The 25302-nt window shown below is 45.3% G+C and overlaps 1 protein-coding gene across 2 annotated transcripts in view; it reads left to right on the top strand.

The window, feature by feature from the left end:
* The window catches only part of PREX1 (phosphatidylinositol-3,4,5-trisphosphate dependent Rac exchange factor 1), a 149501-nt gene that overhangs the window by 64022 nt on the left and 60177 nt on the right, over positions 1-25302 (top strand). For both annotated transcript variants that reach the window (XM_044295907.1, XM_044295906.1), the window contains exons 7-12: positions 4838-4971; positions 6157-6272; positions 14057-14206; positions 15186-15330; positions 17494-17594; positions 24334-24437. In XM_044295907.1, the coding sequence (XP_044151842.1) occupies positions 4838-4971; positions 6157-6272; positions 14057-14206; positions 15186-15330; positions 17494-17594; positions 24334-24437 (750 nt within the window). The remainder of the gene's footprint in view (positions 1-4837; positions 4972-6156; positions 6273-14056; positions 14207-15185; positions 15331-17493; positions 17595-24333; positions 24438-25302) is intronic.

Here is a 25302-nt window from a genome sequence, read left to right as displayed (position 1 = left end):
CACTGTGTCAACAAATCCCCAAAAAGTTGGGACAAGTAGCAATAAGAGGCTGGAAAAAGTAAATTTGAGCATAACGAAGAGCTGGAAGACCAATTAACACTAATTAGGTCAATTGGCAACATGATTGGGTATAAAAAGAGCTTCTCAGAGTGGCAGTGTCTCTCAGAAGCCAAGATGGGTAGAGGATCACCAATTCCCACAATGTTGCGCAGAAAGATAGTGGAGCAATATCAGAAAGGTGTTACTCAGCGAAGAATTGCAAAGACTTTGCATCTGTCATCATCAACTGTGCATAACATCATCCGAAGATTCAGAGAATCTGGAACAATCTCTGTGCGTAAGGGTCAAGGCCGTAAAACCATACTGGATGCCCGTGATCTCCGGGCCCTTAAACAACACTGCACCACAAACAGGAATGCTACTAAAGGAAATCACAGAATGGGCTCAGGAATACTTCCAGAAACCATTGTCAGTGAACATAATCCACCGTTGCCAGCTGAAACTCTACAGTGCAAAGAAGAAGCCATTTCTAAGCAAGATCCACAAGCTCAGGCGTTTTCACTGGGCCAGGGATCATTTAAAATGGAGTGTGGCAAAATAGAAGACTGTTCTGTGGTCAGACGAGTCACGATTCGAAGTTCTTTTTGGAAATCTGGGACGCCATGTCATCCGGACCAAAGAGGACAAGGACAACCCAAGTTGTTATCAACGCTCAGTTCAGAAGCCTGCATCTCTGATGGTATGGGGTTGCATGAGTGTGTGTGGCATGGGCAGCTTGCATGTCTGGAAAGGCACCATCAATGCAGAAAAATATATTCAGGTTCTAGAACAACATCTGCTCCCATCCAGACGTCATCTCTTTTGGGGAAGACCCTGCATTTTTCAACAAGATAATGCCAGACCACATTCTGCATCAATCACAACATCATGGCTGCGTAGGAGAAGGATCCGGGTACTGAAATGGCCAGTCTGCAGTCCAGATCTTTCACCTATAGAGAACATTTGCCGCATCATAAAGAGGAAAGTGCAACAAAGAAGGCCCAAGACGATTGAACAGTTAGAGGCCTGTATTAGACAAGAATGGGAGAGCATTCCTATTTCTAAACTTGAGAAACTGGTCTCCTCGGTCCCCAGACGTCTGTTGAGTGTTGTAAGAAGAAGGGGAGATGCCACACAGTAGTGAAAATGGCCTTGTCCCAACTTTTGGGGGATTTTTTGACACCATGAAATTCTGATTCAACATATTTTTCCCTTAAAATGGTACATTTTCTCATTTTAAACTTTTGTTCCGTGATTTATGTTCTATTCTGAATAAAATATTAGAAGTTGGCGCCTCCACATCATTGCATTCAGTATTTAATCACGATTTGTATAGTGTCCCAACTTTTTTGGAATCCGATTTGTATGTATATGTGTGTGTATAGATGTATGTGTGTGTGTGTGTATATATACACACACACACACACACACACACACACACACACACACACACTGAAGAAGAGATCATAGCACTCCAACTGCAATTCGGGAAAATCTAGTTTTTTTTCTGAAGTGTCCATAAGCATGCAACATTTCAGCTTTGTACAAGCATATGCTTGGGAAAAAAAAGCTCCAGGTGGGAGCTGAAAAGTTGCATGTTTATGGACACTTGAGAATAAATCCACGATTTTCCAGAATTGTGGTTGGAATGCTGTGATCTCTTGTTCAGTTTATTTCTGTGACCTTTGGATCGGGGTCTGGATTGCGAGCACCATTTATACACTTTATCATCTCCAATGGGTAGTTCCCATAACACTGTATAGGAGCAAAAAAACTGAGAATTACACCCAGCATATACAGGGAGTGCAGAATTATTAGGCAAATGAGTATTTTGACCACATCATCCTCTTTATGCATGTTGTCTTACTCCAAGCTGTATAGGCTCGAAAGCCTACTACCAATTAAGCATATTAGGTGATGTGCATCTCTGTAATGAGAAGGGGTGTGGTCTAATGACATCAACACCCTATATCAGGTGTGCATAATTATTAGGCAACTTCCTTTCCTTTGGCAAAATGGGTCAAAAGAAGGACTTGACAGGCTCAGAAAAGTCAAAAATAGTGAGATATCTTGCAGAGGGATGCAGCACTCTTAAAATTGCAAAGCTTCTGAAGCGTGATCATCGAACAATCAAGCGTTTCATTCAAAATAGTCAACAGGGTCGCAAGAAGCGTGTGGAAAAACCAAGGCGCAAAATAGCTGCCCATGAACTGAGAAAAGTCAAGCGTGCAGCTGCCAAGATGCCACTTGCCACCAGTTTGGCCATATTTTAGGGCTGCAACATCACTGGAGTGCCCAAAAGCACAAGGTGTGCAATACTCAGACATGGCCAAGGTAAGAAAGGCTGAAAGACGACCACCACTGAACAAGACACACAAGCTGAACGTCAAGACTGGGCCAAGAAATATCTCAAGACTGATTTTTCTAAGGTTTTATGGACTGATGAAATGAGAGTGAGTCTTGATGGGCCAGATGGATGGGCCCGTGGCTGGATTGGTAAAGGGCAGAGCGCTCCAGTCCGACTCAGACGCCAGCAAGGTGGAGGTGGAGTACTGGTTTGGGCTGGTATCATCAAAGATGAGCTTGTGGGGCCTTTTCGGGTTGAGGATGGAGTCAAGCTCAACTCCCAGTCCTACTGCCAGTTTCTGGAAGACACCTTCTTCAAGCAGTGGTACAGGAAGAAGTCTGCATCCTTCAAGAAAAACATTATTTTCATGCAGGACAATGCTCCATCACACGCATCCAAGTACTCCACAGCGTGGCTGGCAAGAAAGGGTATAAAAGAAGAAAATCTAATGACATGGCCTACTTGTTCACCTGATCTGAACCCCATTGAGAACCTGTGGTCCATCATCAAATGTGAGATTTACAAGGAGGGAAAACAGTACACCTCTCTGAACAGTGTCTGGGAGGCTGTGGTTGCTGCTGCACGCAATGTTGATGGTGAACAGATCAAAACACTGACAGAATCCATGGATGGCAGGCTTTTGAGTGTCCTTGCAAAGAAAGGTGGCTATATTGGTCACTGATTTGTTTTTGTTTTGTTTTTGAATGTCAGAAATGTATATTTGTGAATGTTGAGATGTTATATTGGTTTCACTGGTAAAAATAAATAATTGAAATGGGTATATATTTGTTTTTTGTTAAGTTGCCTAATAATTATGCACAGTAATAGTCACCTGCACACACAGATATCCCCCTAAAATAGCTAAAACTAAAAACAAACTAAAAACTACTTCCAAAAATATTCAGCTTTGATATTAATGAGTTTTTTGGGTTCATTGAGAACATGGTTGTTGTTCAATAATAAAATTAATCCTCAAAAATACAACTTGCCTAATAATTCTGCACTCCCTGTATAACAGAATACAATACAGAATAAGAGCAGATACTGAGAATTACACCAGCATACAGGACACAAGACAAGTGGTACTATGTAGTATCCATATATGCAGAATAAGAAAATAATTACTTCCAGCAACATAACATAAGAGAAGTGGTACTGTGCAGTGGCCATATATACAGAATAACTGAAGATACTGAGAATTACATCCAGTATATAGGACAAGAGAAGTGGTAAGGTGCAGTGTCCATATATACAGAATAAGAGCAGATACTGAGAATTACACCCAGTATACAGAATAAGAGCAGATACTGAGACTTGCACCCAGTATACAGGATAAGAGAAGTGGTACTGTGTAGTGTCCTTATATACAGAATAAGACCAGATACTGAGAATTACACCCAGTATACAAGACAAGAGAAGTAGTACTGGGCAGTGTCCATATATACAGAATAAGAGCAGATACTGAGAATTACACCCAGCATACAAGAGAAGCGGTCCTGTGCTGTGTGTGTGTATGTATATGTGTGTGTGTGTGTGTGTGTATATATTAGGCCTGCACAATATATCGCCAAAGTAATCGCCATATCGCAATCGCCAATTGGCCGACCCAAAAATGCTGCAATTATATTACCATATTTTTCGCTTTATAAGACAAACTTTTTCCCCCCAAAAAGTGGGGGGGGAAATGGCAGTGCGCCTTATAAAGCGATGGTTGACTTTTTACGTGGTTGACACGGATGTATCGCCGGCCGCTATGTTGCACAGCGCGGCCGGCGATACATCAGTTACAGTGCGGGGAGGGAGGAGGGGCTGGAGGCTAGTCGTTATTTTAATGAACAAATGTTCTTTTATTTATTCTATTTTATTTATCTGTGCAGTGCTATTAAGAAAATGGCAAGTTTTGTATTGTGTACTTTTGCAGTAATGCAAATATGTTATTTAATTTAGTAAAAGATGTTTTATTTTGAAAAACATTGTGCATTTCAGTTCTTGAGTTAAGCATAACTACATTTCTGCATTATCAGTAATTTGTGTGTGCTTTTGCCTTGAAAATCCAAGCAAATAGACCTCTAGCACAATTCCCTTAAAATATTGCATCGCATATCATTATCGCAATTTTTAGGGCCCTAATCGCAATCGCACAAAATTCCCATATCGTGCAGCCCTAATATATATATATATATATATATATATTCTCATATTCCACAGTGGTTTATAATTGAAGGGTTCATGCACAAACAAAATCTTACATTACAACAAACAAGTTAACATTTAAAACACCAAAACGAGGAGTGAGAGTCCTTGTCATAAGCGCTTATAGTCGATGAGGAGATAGGACGCTTGTTGTGTAGAATGGTTCAGCCATTCCAGGCCAGTGTCTTAGTGTATAATGATTAATGTGATGTGTGTATAATTGATAACTTACAAATGGTTTATGCTTTTTGGGTGCAGGGCTCCAACCTGACAGACATCTGTACTCAGCTTCTCCTACAGGGGACACTGCTTAAGATATCAGCTGGTAATATCCAAGAACGCATGTTCTTCCTGTTTGACAATCTGCTGGTCTATTGCAAAAGAAAATCCAGGTGAGAAAGGGTTAAAATCTGTAGAGCCCACCATTATGGAAGTGCTCATTACTACAGGAGGACCGAGAAGTGGTGAATGCAGCGCTCCCCGGGCTCTGTACTCACCGCTTCCTGGTCTTCTCCTTCATGCTCCTCACAGCATGAGGACGTTGGCGCTCTGTGACCTCACGCTGTGCAACGTTGAGCACAGCATGGCAGGAAGACCAGGAATAGGGGTGTTAGGAGCAGCATTTTTTTGTTTGTTTTGGGCTTCTCTGAGAATAGGGGTCTGAATGAAGGTCTGAATGGGGGTCATTCACATTGGGGGTCTGATCTGAGATCTGAAATCTTAATGGGGGAGTCTTATTCACATTGGTGCTCTGATCTTAGGTCTGATTGGGGGTCTCATTAACATTGGGGGTCTGATTGGGGTTCTCATCTGAGGTCTGATTGGGATCTTATTAACATCGGGGGTCTTATTTACGTTGGTGGTCTGATTGGGGCTCTAAGCTGAGGTCTGATTAACATTGATGGTCTGATCTGAGGTCTAATGAAAATTGTTTTTTTTTCTTATTTTCCTTCTCTAAAACCTAGGTGTGTCTTATGGGCAGGTTAATCTTATAGCGCGGAAAATACAGTAATTTAAAGGCAAAGTCTGTTAGAAAGTTAAAGAACATATAGTGATGACGTTTTATTTACATAGGATTGCACCGACTCTTTTAAAATGCCTTCTTTGCTCTGTGTATGATCTGGTAAAGCTTCGTTTACATCACCGTTTAGGAGCAGTAGAACGGAAAGGACAGAGAAGGCACATAACTGAGCCTTTGGACCCCATAGACTATAATGGGGTCCGTTATGTTTCCGCTCAGAAAATGATTTTGGAGCGGAGACAAAAGTTGTGCATGCAGGACTTTTGTCTCCGCTTCAAAATCATCTGAGCGGAAACATAACGGACCCCATTATAGTCTATGGGGTCCTAAGGGTTCCATTTGGCTCAGTTATGTGCCTTCTCCGTCCTTTCCTTTCTCCTTCTCCTAAACAGAGCAGGAGAATGGAAAGGCTAAACAGTGATGTGAACGAAGGCTAATGCAGATCTTGGGTTGCACAGTGCTTCTGTTGTGTTCATAAATTTCCCTCAAATTTAGTTAAGATGGCTGCTCATTTGTTGCTTTCTCAGTCTCCGACTTATCCACTTTTTTCTTCCAGGGTTGCTGGCAAGAAATCCACAAAGAGAACCAAATCCTTCAACGGCTCATTGTATATCTTCCGAGGAAGGATCAATACAGAGGTTATGGAGGTGGAAAACGTGGAGGATGGGACAGGTGGGGGCCATCACAGGCCTATAACGTAGAGCATAAGTTGCTTGAACCCCAGATATTCAGTCCCTACGAATAGAACGAATCAATTAGACATCATACCTCTGGGAAGCTTGAGGCCACTTCCATGGCTGTGGGACTCATGGCATTTATTTATGGTCTCTGAGTATAGTCTGTTTATTGGTGACAGCTTTCTACAATATAGACAAGGCAGTCTAGTAAAGACAACTTGTAACCAGACCCCTCCAGACATGTTGAGAGTAGTTTTCCCTAGAATTTTCATCAAGATTTAAAGGGGCTGTGCCAAGTAATCAATTAATTATCAACAGGATAGGTGATAACTAACTGATTATCGGTGGGAGTCTAACCCCTTTGGACCCCCAAAATACAGAGAAAAGCACTTGGCCATTTCCGGCAATCCCATAAAGAATGAATAAAGCGGCAGGACACTTGCTTGGCCTGCCACTCCATCAGGGCAGGGGAACAGGATCCCCATTCTCGGGATGGACTGGGGGTCCAGCACTTGACAACCACCAATCATTAGTTATCTTCTATCTCCTAACATGGCACAAGCCCTTTAACTCTGTGCTTAATCCAGTATGAAATCGTTCAGACAAGTGTTGAGGAGGAGAATGAGCAGCTTCTCATGAGGCTTTATCATTCTCATTTTCTCCTATACAGAGGTCACCTTACAGACAATTGGCACAGTTCTGGGGAAGATGACCCTTGTAATATGTGATGTTTGAGCTCTGCTGCCATGATTGACCCTTTCACAGCTGTGGTGCTGCAGTGGGTCACTTCTTGGCTCAAGTTGGAGAGCTATCAAAGTTTGACATGCAAATGTTTGTACATGTAGTGGTTAAAGCGGTGATGAGTGCAGTACTTTCCATGGTCTGTTTTCTAGCAGAGGTAATAGTACTGTTTGATATTTTGGCAGAAGTTGGGGCGCCCTTTATGGGTCATTTCTCTGGGTGTCTGCTCTGGGTGCTCAGTATCCCAGCAGAAGGTGGAAGAGTGTGGAGACTTACGGACAGATATGCATATGTAGCAGAGACACTGCATGGTTCTAATATATTCCCACATTCATATAGTCCTTAGAATAGAGTCTGGTTCTGTGGGCGCTCACAGATGGTGAGTGATCTGTTCCGTGCATGAAGAACGTCATATGTTGACTCCACATAGCAATCCCTGGCGCTAATTCACATGTCAAACCCATCATACTTTACAGTGTTACCATTAGCCACATTTGGTGCATTAACTCTGTGGAGGTGGAACAGAGTAACTACTCCCCTCCTCTCATTCCACCCCTGAAGATTTCGTTTGTGCTGCATTATTTTCTAAGGCGATGTAATGTGAACCCAATCATCCAGGATAATTTGTATTTCTCGCCCAGTTTCCTTGGGGGACACAGAAGACCTTGGTATAGCTCATCTCCATAGGAGGCGTGACACTAAGTGAAAACTGTTAAGCCCCTCCTCCATCAGCTATACCCTCAGCCTGGAGAGAGAGACTGCCAGTTTTTTGCTTAGTGTCCAAGGAGGCAAGACACTCCCTGCTCTGCAGGGCTCTTTTCTCCTTGTTTTAAATTTTGATTTTTACTTTTTTCTTTTCTTTTTGTTCCAGATCATCAGGGACAACAGAGACGCACTAGACCTCTCTGTTTCTCCCGGGGTCGAGCTGCGCCAGTGCCGGTCATCCGCACTGCTGCCTCCCCCACAGAAGGCAAGGTGGATCAGGGCAGCCCAGCTCCCCTACATCCCGCCAGCACAAGGGTCGCCCGCACGCCAAGTCCCTCTTCCAGCATCCTGCCACTACGGTGCCAGTAGCTGAAGGGGCGACCCTGCTGGAACGGACCGAGGGTGAAGACGGCTATGGTGAGAGATTGGCTTCTCCAGCCCTACGTCCCCCCCCCTCACCCCTCACCCCACCCCGGTCTCCTGCGTGCCTGACTCCCATACTGACAGGGCCTCTGGACCCTTTTGTCCCTGCTAGCCCTAGGCTGGCCCCTGGCTGCCACAGGGCGACATTTTGCTCCCATAGGACATGGCACCCTTCTTCCTGCAAGAAGAATGCCTGGGGAGCTGCAGACCTAGCTGCCCCTGACGTAGGGGTTAGGCAGGATTCCCACCCTCACAGACCCGGTCTCAGGGTCCCCCTCCCTCTTACCGGCCACTGCTTCAGGGCCACAGGGCCCGCGCCTTGCTGCCCCTGGTCCATCACGGGCTCCGGTCCGGTCAGCACTACTATTCCGGTGCGGCCGGGCGCCGCAAAAGATTTTAGGTTCCGCGGCTCCCGCGGCGGTCCGCCATTCCAGGCCTCCTTACTTCCGGCAGGCGGGGTGGGCTCCCGCGGCCAGCGAGCCACCATTCCAGTCCTGTCTCTCCGGCCGGCCGGGTGGGCTCCCGCGCCGGCGAACCGCCATTCCGGGCCCCTATCTCTTCTGGCCGGCGGGGTGGGCTCCCGCGGCCGGCATTGGGCTATGCCCAGCAGGTGGCGGTCGGCGGGGCTCCGCTACTTGGTCCCAGGCTTCGGCCTGCTGTGCCGCAATCCCGACCGGCCCGCGGGGTGGGCTCCCGCGGCCGGTTTGAAGCGCCGTTCCGCCCCAGGTCCCGGCGGTATGACGGGCCGGGGGCCGCAATTTAGCCCCCGGCTTCGCGGCCTACTAGGCCGCAATCTTCCGGTCTCTGGTGGAGGGGGCGGGAACTTCTCCAGGCGCGAATTTTCCCGCCTGGAGGTTCCTCCGCCCCCAGGGGATCGCACGCCGCCCTCCAGGCCGGATCCCTGTTAACCCTTTGGGTGCAGGCCGGCTCCCAAAATTGGGTCTGTATAGTTGGCCCCCATTTTTTTCTCAGGGCCCCTATATGGTGGCTCCCCTTTAGCCTCAGAGGCTGAGTTGAAAGAAGAAAAAAATAAATAAATAAATGAAATAAAAATAATAGATCATGATTTCTATTGGGCTGCGCTTGACGCTGCAGCCTCATCAGTAATGCTGCATGTCTGCATGACCTCCTTCCACAGGCGGCATGGTGTTGCGCTCCCAGCCTGCGTCGCTGCTAGGGCATTTCCCCTTTTAGGCGGTTTTCTTGCCTCTTCCAGGATACGGCGCTGGCCAAGTGCATTCGGCCCTCTGTAGGCAGCATTCATCGTCTCTCCAGTTATGGTGCCTGCCATGTGCATTCCCCCCCCCCCTCCTAGGCGGGCTACTGCACTCTCCCTGGCTGGCCATGTGCATGACCCCCTTCTTGGGCGGAATGCTGCACCTTCACCGGATACGGTGCTGGCCTTCTGCACGACCCCCTTCCATAGGTGGAACGCTGCACTCTCTGGATTTGCTGCCGGCCATGTGCGTGACCCCCTTCCGTGGGCGGAACGCTGCACTCACTGGATTCGCTGCCGGCCATGTGCGTGACCCCCTTCCTGGGCGGAACGCAGCACTCTCACTGGATCTGATGCCGATCATGTGCATCCCCCCTTTTTTAGGCGGGATACTGCACTTTCACCGGATACGGTACTGGCTGTGTGCACGACCCCCTTCCAGGCGGCGCTGATGTGCTATGATGTACTTATGTACTATGTTATTATGCTGCACTCTCGCTGATGTGCTATGATGTACTTATGTACTATGTTATTGTGCTGCACTCTCACTGATTGCGCTGCCGGCCTTTTCTTAGGCGGTATGCTGCACTCTCATTGGATTCCCTGCCGGCCTTAGGTATGCCTCCTTCCCTCAGACAGCATACATACATCCCTCTGTCTTTGGGTGTTTCCTCGCAGGTACGTTGCTGGCCACGTGCATGTACCCCATACATGGCAGGGTGCTTGCACTCTCGCTGGATCCGCTGTCGGCCATGGGCATGACTCCTCTTCCGTAGGCAGTGTACGCACTCTTGCTGGATTCGCTGCCAGCCAGGGGCATGCCTTCCTTCCTCAGGCGACATGCACGCGTTCTTAGTGACTGTGGTTGTCTCTCGCCAGTACGTTGCTGGCCATGTGTATGACTCCCATGCATGGCGGTGTGCTCGCACTCTCCCTGGAGGAGATGCTGGCCATGTGCTTTACCCCCTTTTTCTGGGCGGTGTGCTACACTCACCGGATACATTGCTGGCCATGAGAATGGCCCTCTATCATGGGTGGAACGCTTGCACTTCCATTGGATACGGTGCTGGCCTTGTGCGTGACCACTTCTCACTTCAAGGGCAGAATTTGGCACGCTCCTGGGATTCACGGCTGTCCTTATGTGGCTGGGCTGGACTTGTACATGTCCCCATTCATTGGCAGAGTAGTTACTCTCTCGCTGAGTTCAGTGTTGGGTGTATTATTGCACACTCATTTAATGCTAGGATACCCTGTGCATGTTCCCCTTTCACTAGATGGACCTCCTGCATTCCTGCTGGTTTATAGGGTATGTCCTGCTTCTCTGAAGTAGGTTCGGCCTTAGGCATCACTCCCTTTTGGGACCGGTCTTTGCACTCTTGCCAACTGTAGTTGGCCAGGTACAATTTCCCCCCTTTCGGGGTGGACTGATTGCGTTCCGTCGCATGCTATACTGGTTTTGTGCATAACTCCCTTTCAGGTTGCACTTTGCGATTCCGTACATGCTGTGGCGCTCTGGGACGAGCCCCCCTTTTTTCTAGGTGGATTGGCCTTCTCGCTGCTTGCGGGGCTGCTCGTTCGTATGCCTCACCTGCTTCCTGCGGCATACCTTTGTTTCTTGGGAGCCGATGCTTGCCGCCAGCCTTGCACTCGTCCCTAGGGAGTTCCTTCTGTCTTCTTGACCGGACAGGCTCTATTTCTCTCTGCTGCACCGAGCTGGGTGGTGCTCATTCATTTAGTTGGCCTTTCATTCCAGGGAGTGTTCGTGGGTCCTAGATGCATGCCCTTTGCGTCCTTCTGCAGCATTGCTTCCCTGCGCTAGTGGTCCCATGGTCGAGAGTGCTGTTGTCTGCGGGGCCTCTCGAATTCTTCATTGGCGCTGTCAGGACTGCGGTTCCCTTGCCTGCCGCAATTTCCTCCTCTTCGGATGCAGTGTGGTATGAGTCCTTCCTCTTGGCGCCTCTACGCTTTCTGTCTGATCTGCTGCCGGGTTCGGGCTGCTCTTCTCGGGACGGTCACCCAACTTCTCTTGGGTGCTGGATTACCCAGGTCCGGAGGACCTCCGCCTTGGGTTCTTCAAGGTATTCGCCTTCTGCGAGGCGGTGGACCGGGCGTCTCACAGTGTAGTGGGTTCTGTTTTTGAGCTGTCTTATGGCTTCCCTGTTGCCCACTCCTCCTCCTTTCGGTTGGAGGGTGTTATGTCGGCCTCTGTCTCGACTGCCTCTTTTCGCCGGCTTTGTTTGGCTCCCGCTCTATACAGATCACTCCGATGTGGCTTCCCACAAGACTACGGAGGCTGTGTTTTCACTGTCCTCCCCTCTGGGGTGAGCCTGGTTGTTCCTGTGGATGGTTCCGGTGTTCCTTTTGGCCTCGTACTGTCTCCCTTGTTCGCGCTGGCTGTATTAGCTGTGTGCTTATTTACCGAGTCTACCGCGTTCTGTCCTCCCGCTGGGTGCAGATTGCGTGGCCCGTTCTAAGACGATGGTCCTGATGTAGACTTACCTTCTCGGTAACTTGGGGGGACTACCTTTTCGGTTCAGATTGTCCTTTGATCCCACACAGGGGCTGTTCAACGTGGTTACATCAGCATGGTCTTTAGCCTGCCTTCTCCTGGCGTCTGGCGGATCCTTTTGGGTCTTTGCATCTGTCCTTCTGCTCCCCATTCGGGTGGATGCGGGTCAACGTTGTTCGGGGCCGACGGGGCTAGTTTTGTCGACCCTTCTGCCCGTGTTACTGGTCTGCGCCTGTTCTCTTTGGGTTTCGCCTGCTTGCCAGGCGACTCCAGCGGGTTCACTGCTGTCCACTCCTGGCTGTGTCTCGTCCAGGTTCTGTCGTAAGATTTAGGGTTTTTTGTCTGGGGTTCTGTGGAAAGCTGTGCATTCCCCACTCTGAAGTTCTTTCCCCATGGTTCTGTCTTTTGGTTGAGGTGTCAAGTGTCGGCGCTGTTCTTCCTCTTCCAGCGTTCCCGACCCTCTGGGCCTGCCAAGACCTTCTTCCTCGGAGTGGCTCTTTGGTTCCTCTGTGCTGTCCTTCGGTACCGCCCTGGGGACTATATCCAGAGCTCTCGGCGCTCCAATCTTGCCCTTGGAGCTGTTACAGGAGTTCACTCTATCCTTCTGTCCTGTACGGTTGTGTTCCGTATCAGTCGTGTCTCTGACGGGTGCCGGCATGGCCCCTTTTTTTGTTATGAGTTTTCTGTCCTTTCCAGGACAGGGCTGTTCTGCATCTCGTTTCTTCCTTCCTTCCTTCCTTCTGAAGGTGGTGTTGCCTTCGCTTCAACACCTCACCTATTTGGACGTTGTTTGGGCCTGGCCGTTGTTTACTTGGAGATCTCCGACTCTTGCAGTCGTTCGGCCTCTTGGGTTTCCAGGAGGTCTGTGCATAGGGTTGGCAGACTCCAGGGTGGTTTTCCTCCGCTTGATCAGGTTGGCTATTGCTGAGGTTACCGCACCTAGGGCAGGATTCTGTCTTTGGTGTCACCGTTCCTTTCACCAGAGCGGTCGGTGCCTCCTGGGCCGGAGGCATTGGGCTTCGGCCGTGCATTTGGGCACGGTGGCCACAGGTCTGCCTTGCACGCCTTTCTGAGTTCTACAGGGTGCATACTCTGACTTTGGCAGATGCTGCCTTACTCCGCCTGGGTTTGCAGGCGGCGGTTCATTGATGCCTTTCGGGTGCTTCGCCTTGGTGTTGTGGTCCCTCCCCCTTTTGGACTGCTTTTGAACGTCCCAAGGTCTTCTGTGTCCCCCAAGGAAACTGGGCGAGAAAACGAGATTTTTGTATAACTTACCAGTAAAATCTCTTTCTCGCTCTTTCCTTGGGGGACACAGCACCCACCCATTAATTGTTTTTTCTCTGTGCGTTTTCCGAGTTTTTGTTACCCGTTGGGTAGTTGGCTTGTTGGTTCCTTGTTGGACTTTGCCTTTTCTCACTGCTTGGACACGCAACTGGCAGTCTCTCTCTCCAGGCTGAGGGTATAGCTGATGGAGGAGGGGCTTAACAGTTTTCACTTAGTGTCACGCCTCCTATGGAGATGAGCTATACCAAGGTCTTCTGTGTCCCCCAAGGAAAGAGCGAGAAAGAGATTTTACTGGTAAGTTATACAAAAATCTCGTTTTTCCAGGGCTTGAATATACTAACTATGGATGCACAATAGAAACAATGGCATGATGAGGATGATAGTGGCAGGAACGGTGGTTAGTGGGGTTTTGTTTTCCCCAATATAGTTTGCGTGTGTGGGTGAAAAGTTGCTATTTCTTGCGATACTCTCTGTTAGTGAATATAACAGACGGAATCATGTTGTCTCCAGGTAGGAGTCTTGGTGTCTCCACACCTGTTGATATACAGCCTCCTGTTCTCAGGCAGATCTGTAAGCAGAGCGTCCCGACTCATTGGGGGTCATTTACTTTCCAGAAATACGCCTATATTAGGTGACTTTCTAGCGCAGATTGTGGTGCAAGTGGTCAGGAAAGGTCATTCATCATTGATGAATGCCTGTTTTAGGCATAGAAATGTTCTAAATGTAAGCCAGCTTTTTAGACTGGCGCTGGATACGCCGACGTTATGTAGAGGCCAGCGCCTCTTCATAACTTCGGATCCATCGGCAGCTATAGAGGTTATTAAGACCAGTGTCTAAAACACAGGCCTTAATAAATGACCCGCTTATTGCTTTGGTCCTGATGTTCTTGTCTTTTCGGCAGCTGATTATCACAGTAATGGTTACACTGTCACCAACGGCTGGAAGATCCATAACACTGCCAAAAACAAATGGTTCGTCTGCATGGCGAAAACCCCTGAGGACAAGCAGAAATGGATGGACGCTGTCTTGAAAGAACGAGAGCAACGGGAAAGTGAGTATGTCCTGCAGGTTACTGGAAGATATCTAGCTGAGGCTTCTAACACACAGCCTGAAGATGCAGTAATGCGCACGTATGATTTGGATGAAGCTCAGAGGGGTTCAGACTGGTTGCATGGTGCAGTCTGCCATATTTCTAGAATACCTCTCCTTCTAGTTTCATTATACTAAATGTAGCGATTCACACCATGCTCAGTTACAGTCACATCAGATAAAAAATCTGATAATTTATATTTATTAATAATTTATAAATTTTACGGCAAGATGCAGTTATGGGTGAGAGGTACCTCAAGGTTCTTCCTATTTTATTACAGAGATTTGTTGAGGTTATTGTGCAACCAGCCTGTGTGCCCCCCAGGCATGAGCATCCTCTGGGTGTTGTGGTTCATCACTGGTAGCTCATTATAATCCTCTACATTGTGGAGTGCAATTCCAGGGCGGCCTTGGCATCTCTACTGTGGAAAGTTTCAGATGAACTGTTCCTGCAGAGTCAACATTCTGCGGAGAAGCTCCTGATCCATTGCATTAACCGTAATCCGTAATGTTTATTGATTGGAGCAGATACATAATTAATGTTGCGATACAAAGCGAAGCGAACAAACAGCGTAATGTTCCCAGCATGTTACGTTATCATCTGCAGATTGTTACCTCGACTCGAGGAACACGCTGCAGAAACTTATCTGAGGAAATGTCAACTAATCTATTGTGACCTATTTAGCATGGAGATGGAGCATGTACAGAGCAGGGATCGCATATGTGGAATGTACAAAGAGAGGATAGAGCAGAGACTGGGCATGTGTAGTGTATACAGAGTGAGGACAGGGCATGGGCCTCAGAGGTGTTGATCTATCAGTACATAGTGAAGTTTATTCAGAAAACCATGACTGTCCCCAGCTCTTGGAGCTTCCAGTCTACAATGAGTGTTGGAGATGTGCAGCCTGTGTGTGGAGTTAATGTTGTTGTCCTCTTTATAGGTCTGAAACTCGGTATGGAGAGAGATGCTTACGTCATGATTGCAGAGAAAGGGGAGAAGCTCTATCACATGGTCAGCAAGAGGTCCAGTCTCATCAAAGATAGGAGGAGAAAGTTCAGCACCATCCCTAAATGCTTCCATGGAAAGTAAGTTCTGCAGCTGAAAAGCTCCATTCATGGCCGTGACCTGAAAAGCTCTGCAGGGTGGTGGAGCCACTGTGCTGTGCATATGAAATTAGCTAAGCTCTGACAGGCCATCCTATTCATCCCTGTGAGGGATGATTGCAGAAAGTGCCCTTCACATAGAGACATCTGACTGATTATCCCTTTCTCGATGTTGTCACCCTCCAAGAATAAAACCACAACAACAGAATCGTGAGCCTACATCACACATCAACACTTTCTACTGTGCTCACTGTCTGCACAGGCACCAGAAAGGGAGGCGTCATCAAGATTCTAGAACCAGCATCCCGTCATTGGAGACGTGCCTTGGTCTGAATACACTACAGATGAGGCCACATTTGTCGGTCCCCTCTGTGTAATTCTCATCAGTTCCTCATGAATTCCTCCCTCTCTGCTTGCTTGTCAGTGAATGGAAATTTTGTAGTTTATATCCATACTTACACACCAATTGACCAAAAACATAATTCGACCGGATAGAAATATCAGATTACTGCAAAACTTGGCATGCTTGGTGAGAGATCGTTGACTGCTAGACATGCCTCTACAGCGCACTCAAAGACATTTTGCCCAGTTGACACACTTTGTGCCGTGTTTAGGCTACAGAGAATTGTCATAACTGTTACATTGCGAGAAGCCCTGAGCTGTATGAGCAGGACTGGATCTGGATGTGTTTTCAGCCTCTGGATACAAACCGGGAAGGTTTCCAAGATCTTGATCAAGAAATGAAACAGAAAGTCTATTAGAGGTTGCAGAATGTTATACAGTGATGAAGTTTGATTTACATAGACCAGCCTTTTAAATGACTAGAGGCCCGTCCTCCTGACCTTAGATGTTGACTAGATAGCGATCATTAATTCTGGAAAGAGCGATTGTATGGCTGGATAATGATATATGGATGTGAAGATCTAGGGCTCAGTGCAGATGATTATACGGTGACATTCATTATAACATGTTCCGCTGTTGGCAACCGCTAGGAGCCTGCACAGGCCACTGCTCCCCTCCCCCAGGTTGCGATGTAATCGCTGTGTATGGGCAGGATGAACATGTTGAGCTGTTGATCTGTTTCTCATTCTCTCGGTGGAGAATCTGTAAAATGTTAAAGGAGCCGCAGCAGAAGGTTCGTCCCATTATGTGTATGACTCATGAGGAGTCCGGACTGTGAGTGGCATGAGAGAAAACAGATGAGTACAGAAAGACCGCCATGCTCTGTGGATGTTTGTTCATCTCGCGTCAGCTGTACAGTTAACCCCTGCACAGACGTATGCTCAGGACCACTACCCCAGAAGAACAGATAATGAAATGTGCAGTGTAAAAATACAAGTGGCGGACACCGTATTTATAAAAGACGTGCCAGATTTATGAGCTGCAGGCACCGAATTTAAAGACGTGCCAGATTTGGGTGTCATAGGTTTTAGTGGAGGGCGCGATGAGTATGAAAAAGGTGTGGCAGATTTATTAGTGACAATGCAACATATATATGAAAAACATGTATTTCGTAGTTTAGAGGAAGATGAAGTTTGCTGAAGTGAAATGTCTTATTTTTCCATCAACTTGCTGCGCTCCAATGTTTTGAAGTAATGAGCTCCCAAAATGCACTGCTCCCTTTAGTAATACAGTACATCTTGTGATGAAAAAAGTGCAACAGGGTAGTTATAGTGTTACCTGTGCTTGGGGCCAATACATGTATACCTGTCGGTATCTGTGTTCTTGTCACCTTCCACCAATTCCCCACATTCTGTTGTCTTGGAGATTGGTATTACATTATCTCTTGTGGAGGAGAGCCCATCATCTGCTCTTGAGTTGGAGGCCTTGTCCATTTCTCTTGTGGTGGTAGTGGCCCCATCCTTTCCTCTTGCAGTTGGAGCCCCGTTGTCTTCCTCTGTTGCTGTGTCAATTCAGTTTGCAACTTCACTTTTGAGCGTAGTTTACAGCCTGTAACGCATACTCTGTGCAGACACTGAACCAGCAAGGGCATACCAAACAAATGAAGACAAGAGGCAGAGCTCCTTTATCCCGCTGTAGGTTCCTGACATTCGGGACTTTCCTGTGATTATAGCTCACTCACAGTATACAGATCATGCAGTAACCTCCAGGTGTTCTGCTGCTCACTGTCTCTTTCTGTTTCAGTGAATTTGTCTCTTGGCTGATGGAGAATGGAGAGATCAGTAAACCTGAAGAAGGCATCAACTTGGGCCAGGCCTTACTCGAGAACGGGATAATCCACCACGGTAAGATGGCCACCTGGTGGGAGGGGCAGTGCACAGGACACAAGTCACTTGTGTCTTATATAAGGGTGGAATCAGTAGGCTAGGGTTGCTGAGAAATAGACACATGTCTGGTAAAAAGTAGGAAACTCGGGTCTCAATGAAAATCTAGTTCCTGCTGATTAGTCACTGACTTCTGTATTCACTTCCCTCTCAGAGGACAATTATAGGCATTCAGTATCGTGGTCTCTCTGCTGTGTACAGAGAACAGTGAGTGATTATACACCGGCAGGGTGGCACTCACGCTGGACTTTGTTGGTGACAAATGGCTTCATTCACCACAATCTGACTGGAAATCTCCAGACCTGCCACTCATGGCACAGATGGTAGATACATAGATGTATGTATACACATCACTCTGAACAACCGCGCACACACACTGGGTTAAATCTTACGCTTAGTCACTTCTTGTTTTGGCCACATTGGGAGTATATTTCCAGCATGTCCATTGGCCCCCCTTACACTGAGAGTATGGCAAACAAGTGTTTTATTGGCATACCCTGGGTCATATGCATTGCCTCTATTCACTGTATAGTAAAGAGTACTCTATCATGCCTTCCTGTGCAGTGTGTGCTTCGATAGTTGGATACGTTGCATCCTTCCTTTGGAAGTATCCATTAGGAAATCCTCCCGATGTATACCTCCAACATAGGCTCAACACAGGATGTGAACAGAACCTTATACACACCTACTGTATACTACACACACATTATACACATATACAGCCATGACGAAAAGTTTTGAGACAGACACAAATTTTCTTTTTCACAAATTTTTCTGCTTCACTGATTTTATATTCCTTTGTCAGATGTTTCTATTTTTAACTTTTATTGCCTAACGCATCAAGTTTAAGCAATGACTGTATTTCCAGTGTTGTCCCTTCTTTTTCAAGACTTCTGCAATTTGTCCTGGTCCTCTACATATCAGCTTCTGCCCTTGCTTGGCTAATTGGAGCAGTGGCATAGGCAAGAAATTGTGAGTGGGGCTAAATGTCTGGCTAAATGTCTGGCCCTGTGAGTCTTTCAGCAGGTGGGCACTTCTTCACTTGCAGAGACAGACCCCCCACGGGTACAAAAGTCCTGCTAATGCGATAAATTGATTCACTCATTTCTACAGTGTTCTTAGGCAAAATTGTGAGTGAGCCCATTCTCTTGGTTGAGAAGCAACCCTACTTGCGAATGGTCTCTTGGCATGACACAGGACTCACGGTAGAACACACCTCTTTTTCCTCTGAAGAATATTTTTTCCAGATGTTTCGAACAGTGGGCTTCATCACAGGAAATAACTTTCCCCAAGTCCTCTGCAATCCAATCACTGTTCTTCCTGCAGAAAAGTCAGTCTGACCATAATTTTTTATTTTTTTGGAGAGAAGTGGCTTCTATGCTGTCCTTCTTGATACCAGGCCATCCTCCAAAATCCTTTGCCTCGCTGTGCATTTAGATGCCCGCTGCCATTCCTGAGCAAACTTCTTATCCAATGGAGTGGGGTCAGTCACAAATAAGAAATAGTATCAAAACTTCTTCCAAGAGCCACTTCTCCCATCAATACTGGAGCAATTTGGTGATGAACAGTGCTTTTTCCAGTATGACGGAGCACCATGTCACAAGGCAAAAGTGAAAAATAAGTGGCTCAATGAGCAAAACATTGAAATTTTGGGTCTATGGCCAGGAAACTCCCCAGATCTCAATCCCACCAGAGCGGGTGGACAAAAAAAAAACTGCGAAATTGTGATAAACTCCAAGCACTGTTTGAGCATAAATAGGTTGCCATCCCTGAGGATTGGACCAAGAAGCTGATATGTAGTATGCCAGGACAAATTGCAAAAGTCTTGAAAAATAAGGGTCAACACTAGATATATTGATATTTCTTTACAAAAACCTGATATATTTGTAAACAAAAGTGAAAAAATCTTATGAAATGCTTAGAATTGTACTTCAGTATACCATAGAAACATCTGACAAAAATATGTAAAAACAAGGAAGTAGCAAAAACTTTGTAAAAATCTAAATTTGTGTCTGTTCTACACATGCATTAGGCTACTTTCACATCTGCTTTTTTAATTCAGGTTTTGAAATCCAGCCAAGGATCTCAAAACCTGAATTAAACAGATCAGTTTGTCTCCATTTATTGTCAATGGGGATAAATATGATCAGGATCCATCATTATGCATCACTTCAGTTGCATTTTAAAAAAATGGGATTTGCAGCAGGTACCATTGACTTGCATTGATTTTCATGCAAGATCAGGTTTGTTCAGTTTGGATTTAATACAACCAGATCCAACCGAAATGGAGCCATCAGGATGTATTAAATGGAACAGATCCTTTTAATCCATGTTTTGAGATCCTCTGCCGGATCTAAAAACTTTAATTAAAAACGCAGATGTGAAAGTAACCTCATACCTATATCGATTACAAAATCGATGTGCCATGGCAGTAAATCCACTGAAACGTGAAAGACGTGAAATTAGTAAAATGTATTATCTTGTACAAGCGCTGCTTTCTCTTCTCTGTTTACTTGCTCGCTGTTGCTACCATAGCTGCGAGCAATGTAATTACAATTATGGCACCCCCATTCTCTTTAATGGGATGCCTCCCATCTCTTTAAGTGAATAGGATAGAGCCGTCCCAAAGAAGTGAATGGGTACGCCATAGTTAACAGTAAACGGAGCAGAGAAGGCAGCGCTTGTATAAGCTCGGCTTTCTCTTCAAACAGCTGATTGGTGGGGGTGCCCGGAGTTGGCCCCCGCCAATCTAATATTTATTACCTATCCTGAGGATAGGTATTTAATAGAAAAAAGTGGGTAACCCCTTTAATGTCTTCTCCAAGAGCTAATTGAAAATAATTAAAGGGAACCTGTCACCGGGATTTTGTGTATAGAGCTGAGGACATGGGTTGCTAGATGGCCGCTAGCACATCAAATGATATTGACAACAATTTGATACATATGCAAATTAACCTGAGATGAGTCCTGTATGTGAGATGAGTCAGGGACAGGACTCAGCTCAGGTTAGTTTGCATATGTATCAAATCAGTTTTTTTACACAATAAAAGAACACAGAGCTATGGGGACTGGGTATTGCGGATGTGCTAGCGGTCATCTAGCAACCCATGTCCTCAGCCCTATACACAAAATCCTGGTGACAGGTTCCCTTTAAGATGGGAAGTGTGGGGTTCTTTGGTGCTTTGCCCTTTTAATGAAGGCACACAAAACCTGGTTGCTGTTTTTTTTCACGAAAAATTGGTAAGTGGGAAGCATGCCTTAGTGTAAAAAAATAACTTTCAGGTGACCTCAGACATGTTAAGTGTGAGTTGGAAAAGGCTATAACAGCATTTTAGACCTGAAGGATACATCAATCCACAGTTAGACAAACTATCTACAAGTGGAGATGGCTCTGTTGAGATCACTACAAGAGCCAAACAGTTAAGAGGCAAGACATAACCAAACATTAACAGCAAATAGACCTACAAAAGATTCTACAAACTGCAAAAATTTATCTTCATATGTCCAAGAAAAACATTTGTTCATGGAAGGACACCACAAAGGAAACAGATTCTGTCCAAAAAAACATTGCAACACTGCACATGAACTCCAAAACCTCTCATCTCAGCTATGACGCATGGTAGAAAGAGCATCATGATTTGGGGCTGCTTTGCTGCCTCATGGACTGAATGCCTTGCAATGAATTGTTAGGTGTATCAAAACATTTTATATATTTTAAGGACAGCAGTCCATGACCATAAGCTGAAAAGACATTGGGTGATGCAACGAGACAATGATGTAAACCACACCAGTAAATCAAATAAACAATATGTGAAAAAGAAGATTTGTGTTGTGGAATGACCAAGTCAAAGTCCAGACCTAAACCATATTGAGATACCATGAAATGACTTAGGATGTTCACAAAAAGCATCATATACACTGCACCTATACTGAACTCCCAACAGAACAAGTATAGATGGCAGGTGCAGTGTATTTGAATGGAGGAGACACTTGGAGCTGATTTGCTTGGTCATATGAGCCTCCATCAGCCGCCATCTTATGGACAGGATCTCTTTGTGGACAACACAAAGGACTTTGTAAACAAGGAATTATACCTTATAAAATATAGAAAATGGTGCACAATTTCAACAAAGGCTATATTATATTAGTAAGTAGCATATAATCACCTCACAAACATATTAGTCAACAATAACCAAAAAGTTGCCAACAAATAAACACATTTGCAGGACGGAATGGTCCAAAATTCCTCTTCAACGTTGTATGTATCTTATTTTTAATCACAAAAAACTTTTGTGCTAAAAGGGATCAGGGATGTACAGATTATTTAATTCAATGGTTCACTTACCTCTTCTATGCACTGTGGATTTTTTACTCAAAGTGCTCAAAACAAAGACATAAACAGTACAACTATGTACATGTTGTCAGCATAGTTACATAGTGTTTAGGCTGTATTACACCAGCAGATAATCGCTCACATCATCGCTAACGTTTGAAGGAATGCTTATTAGTGATGATTTACATGTATAATAGTGCCACTGATTACCCAATGAACAAGCAAACGCTTGTTCACCGGACAATCGCAATTTTTAAACATGCTTAACAAACATTTTCCGGCGGCAGATCGTGCTGTTTAATCACGGTCTGCTGACAGCAAATAATGATTTTGTATGGAGATGAGTGATGACATTAGCCATGTCGGGTATATAAAGCAAATGCTTTATATAAATATTTTAAAAAAATATATCGGGTCAAAAGAAAAATTATGCAAACTATATTGACCCGTGAGATGGACATAAACATCTCAAAAAGAGTTAAATCGAGAACCTGATTATTTTGTGCAATCAGTAAAACAGGGTACACGCATCTATGCAAAAATATACATGGTTTATTATACAATAGTTTAAAATACAATAAAAAATTAATCAACATGAATTTCAATAATATACAATGATATGCAGTACCCAGAATTCACCACTATATGATACCCACAAAACACTACTCAACCACTACAGCTTTAAATTTGTGAGAGATATACAATCAATGGATTATGCAGAAAACTCAATCAAGAAGATGACAGATACGAGCCCTTGCTCCGCCCAAAAATGATGACCAATCTTTCAGATAATGGTAGTATTGCAACAAAACTTATAAATTATTGGCTTGATATCAACTAGGGAATACAAAGATTCCCAACAAAGAGTTTCTCCAATAATGTCCCCTTTACACAGTTATATGCATCGTAACTGAAATCAGAGAAAATACTGATGTAGCAACTAACGTTACACATCCGCAAATGAGCGGGTATCTGGCTAAGTATCAAGCCAATTAATTTAGATCAATACTACATAAAAACAAAATATACATTACCCAAGGGTCAAGTGATGTGCACAGTCTTGGGGCAGCCAGCTCTCAAGAGTTTTTTCCAATAATACAAATGATTCTCCAGAGATCGATAATCCAAATGTTTGTTTCTCTTTTTCCTTTTTCTCCCCTTTTCTTTTTTTCTTTCCTCGTATCTGGTTTCTTAACCCAAAACTTATCGAATGAACACACCCTCCGAATTTGGAACTTTCCAATCATTGTTGGATGGGTGTGTGCATTGATAAGGAGCATGACGTCATAATACTACCCAGAATGCAATTTTGCTACTGGTGTAGTATTAACTGCTCATATCTAGGTGGCACTGTTGTATAAGCAATAAGCATCATACCATTAAGGGTTAACTCATACATGCCTGATATTTTCAATACTTCACACCTCTAACATCTGGAGGCCTTGCCTCAGGGCTGAGGGACAAACTTTGATACATGAATATATACTTTGAGGAACATCTAGACCATTCTCACACTGTGGAATTCATGTTCAGAAAGGAAAAACAATGAAGCCTCAGAATCTACAGGTGCGGTGAATACCCATTCTAACTAGAATAAGTAGATATAACTGTTTAAACTTATGAAAAAGCACAACAGCCATCGCTCCTCTTCATACTGTGGAGGAGATAGCTGCATGTAATAGCAGCGGTCTCCTCCACTGATGATCAGGTGAGAGGAACACTTCCTTCCCGACAATCGTCAGCCACATCTGCTGGTGTGATACCTGCCTTTGTCTGTAACTGTTATTCAAGCAATTAGATAACGTTGTATTAGTAATGAGTGCATAAATTCAGGTAATTCCAAAAGATTCACTTGATTTTTCTTGCAACTGTACTAGACAGAAGTGAACAGTCAGATCTTGAAGTTGTGCTGGAAGCAGGTAAAATGGGCAAGTGTAAGGAACTGAACAAAAATCTGACCCCATTGGGTCAGGGTCATAACACCTCCAAAACAGCAGGTCTTGTGGAGAGTTCTCATTATGCAGTGGTCCAAGGAAGAAAAACAGGTGAACCAAACAGCGGGGTTATGAGCGCCCAAGGCTCTTTCAGCTTTTGTATAGTGAAGGGTTATATTCCAGAGAATATCTTTTTTTAGTTGTAGCTGAAAGTTAATGCTGGCTGTGATAGAGCACGTAATGCAGCTGCAGACCAGTCAGTGCTCAATCCCACTTTGAAAATTTGGTGGAGTTTTAGGTCAAATTTATGCAAAAATACTGAATATTCTGAAGGGTTCAGAAACTTAGCACTGTATCTTACAAAGCTGTATATAATATTTGTCTTTTTTTTCATGATTTATTTTTCTCACTCTTTTTTCCCTCCTGTCATTAGTGTCGGACAAGCACCAGTTCAAGAATGAGCAGGTTCTCTATCGATTCCGATATGATGATGGGACATACAAGGCAAGGAGTGAACTGGAGGACATCATGTCCAAGGTACATTCCCATCTTTCTATGTAGGTACCTTCAATGAGAGGTTGGTGCCATTAGTCTGATTCTTATACGTGACCCAATCAATCAGCTTGATGGCTGAGTTAATAAACATGCATCCCCCTTCCCTCACACAGAAGTCACATCCCCATCATCCTGTTTCCATGTCTGTATTCTATTACACCGGGCCCCGCTCACTGTAGTATTCATATCTAAAGTGTAGGCATGGGCACTTTGTTAAACTATAGCAATTCTTTGCAGCAGTGGAGAAAGCCACTTTAGTACTCACTTAAAAACCCCGTAGCAGGCAAGCCGGGCGGCAGCGTAACGTCACTCACTAGATCACGTGCCTGCTCCGCCTGCTTCATTCAGAGGAGCAGGCGCGTGATGTAGTGAGTGACGTTACGCTGCCGCCCGGCCTGCCTGCTATGGGAATTTCAAGTGAGTACTGAAGTGGATTTCTCTACTGCTGCAAAGAATTACTATAGTTTAATAAAGTGCCCATGCCTACACGTTAGATATGAATACTACAGTGAGCGCTGCCCGGTGTAAGAGAATACAGTGACTGCACCGGGCCCCGCTGCCATTCTAATATCAGTTGCCGGCCCCCAGCCCCTCCTCACTCCCCGCTGATGCATCGCGGCCGGCGAAGTATCAGTGTTAAAAGGCAGCATTCGCCCCATAAGACGGGGAAAAAGTGCTTCTTATAGGGCGAAAAATACGGTAGTTATGTACTCCACAAATCTGGCCTTTATGGAAGACTGGCAAGAATAAAGACATTTTGAAAGCAAGCAATAAGAAGACCCATTTTCAGTTTGCCACAAGCCATGTAGGGGACATAGCAAACATGTGGGAGAAGGTGCTCTGGTCA

Source organism: Bufo gargarizans, chromosome 6 (genome assembly GCF_014858855.1).
Source record: "Bufo gargarizans isolate SCDJY-AF-19 chromosome 6, ASM1485885v1, whole genome shotgun sequence".
NCBI lineage: Eukaryota > Metazoa > Chordata > Amphibia > Anura > Bufonidae > Bufo > Bufo gargarizans.
The sequence above is the reverse complement of the archived record's forward strand: the minus strand, read 5'-3'. Positions and strand labels throughout refer to the sequence as shown.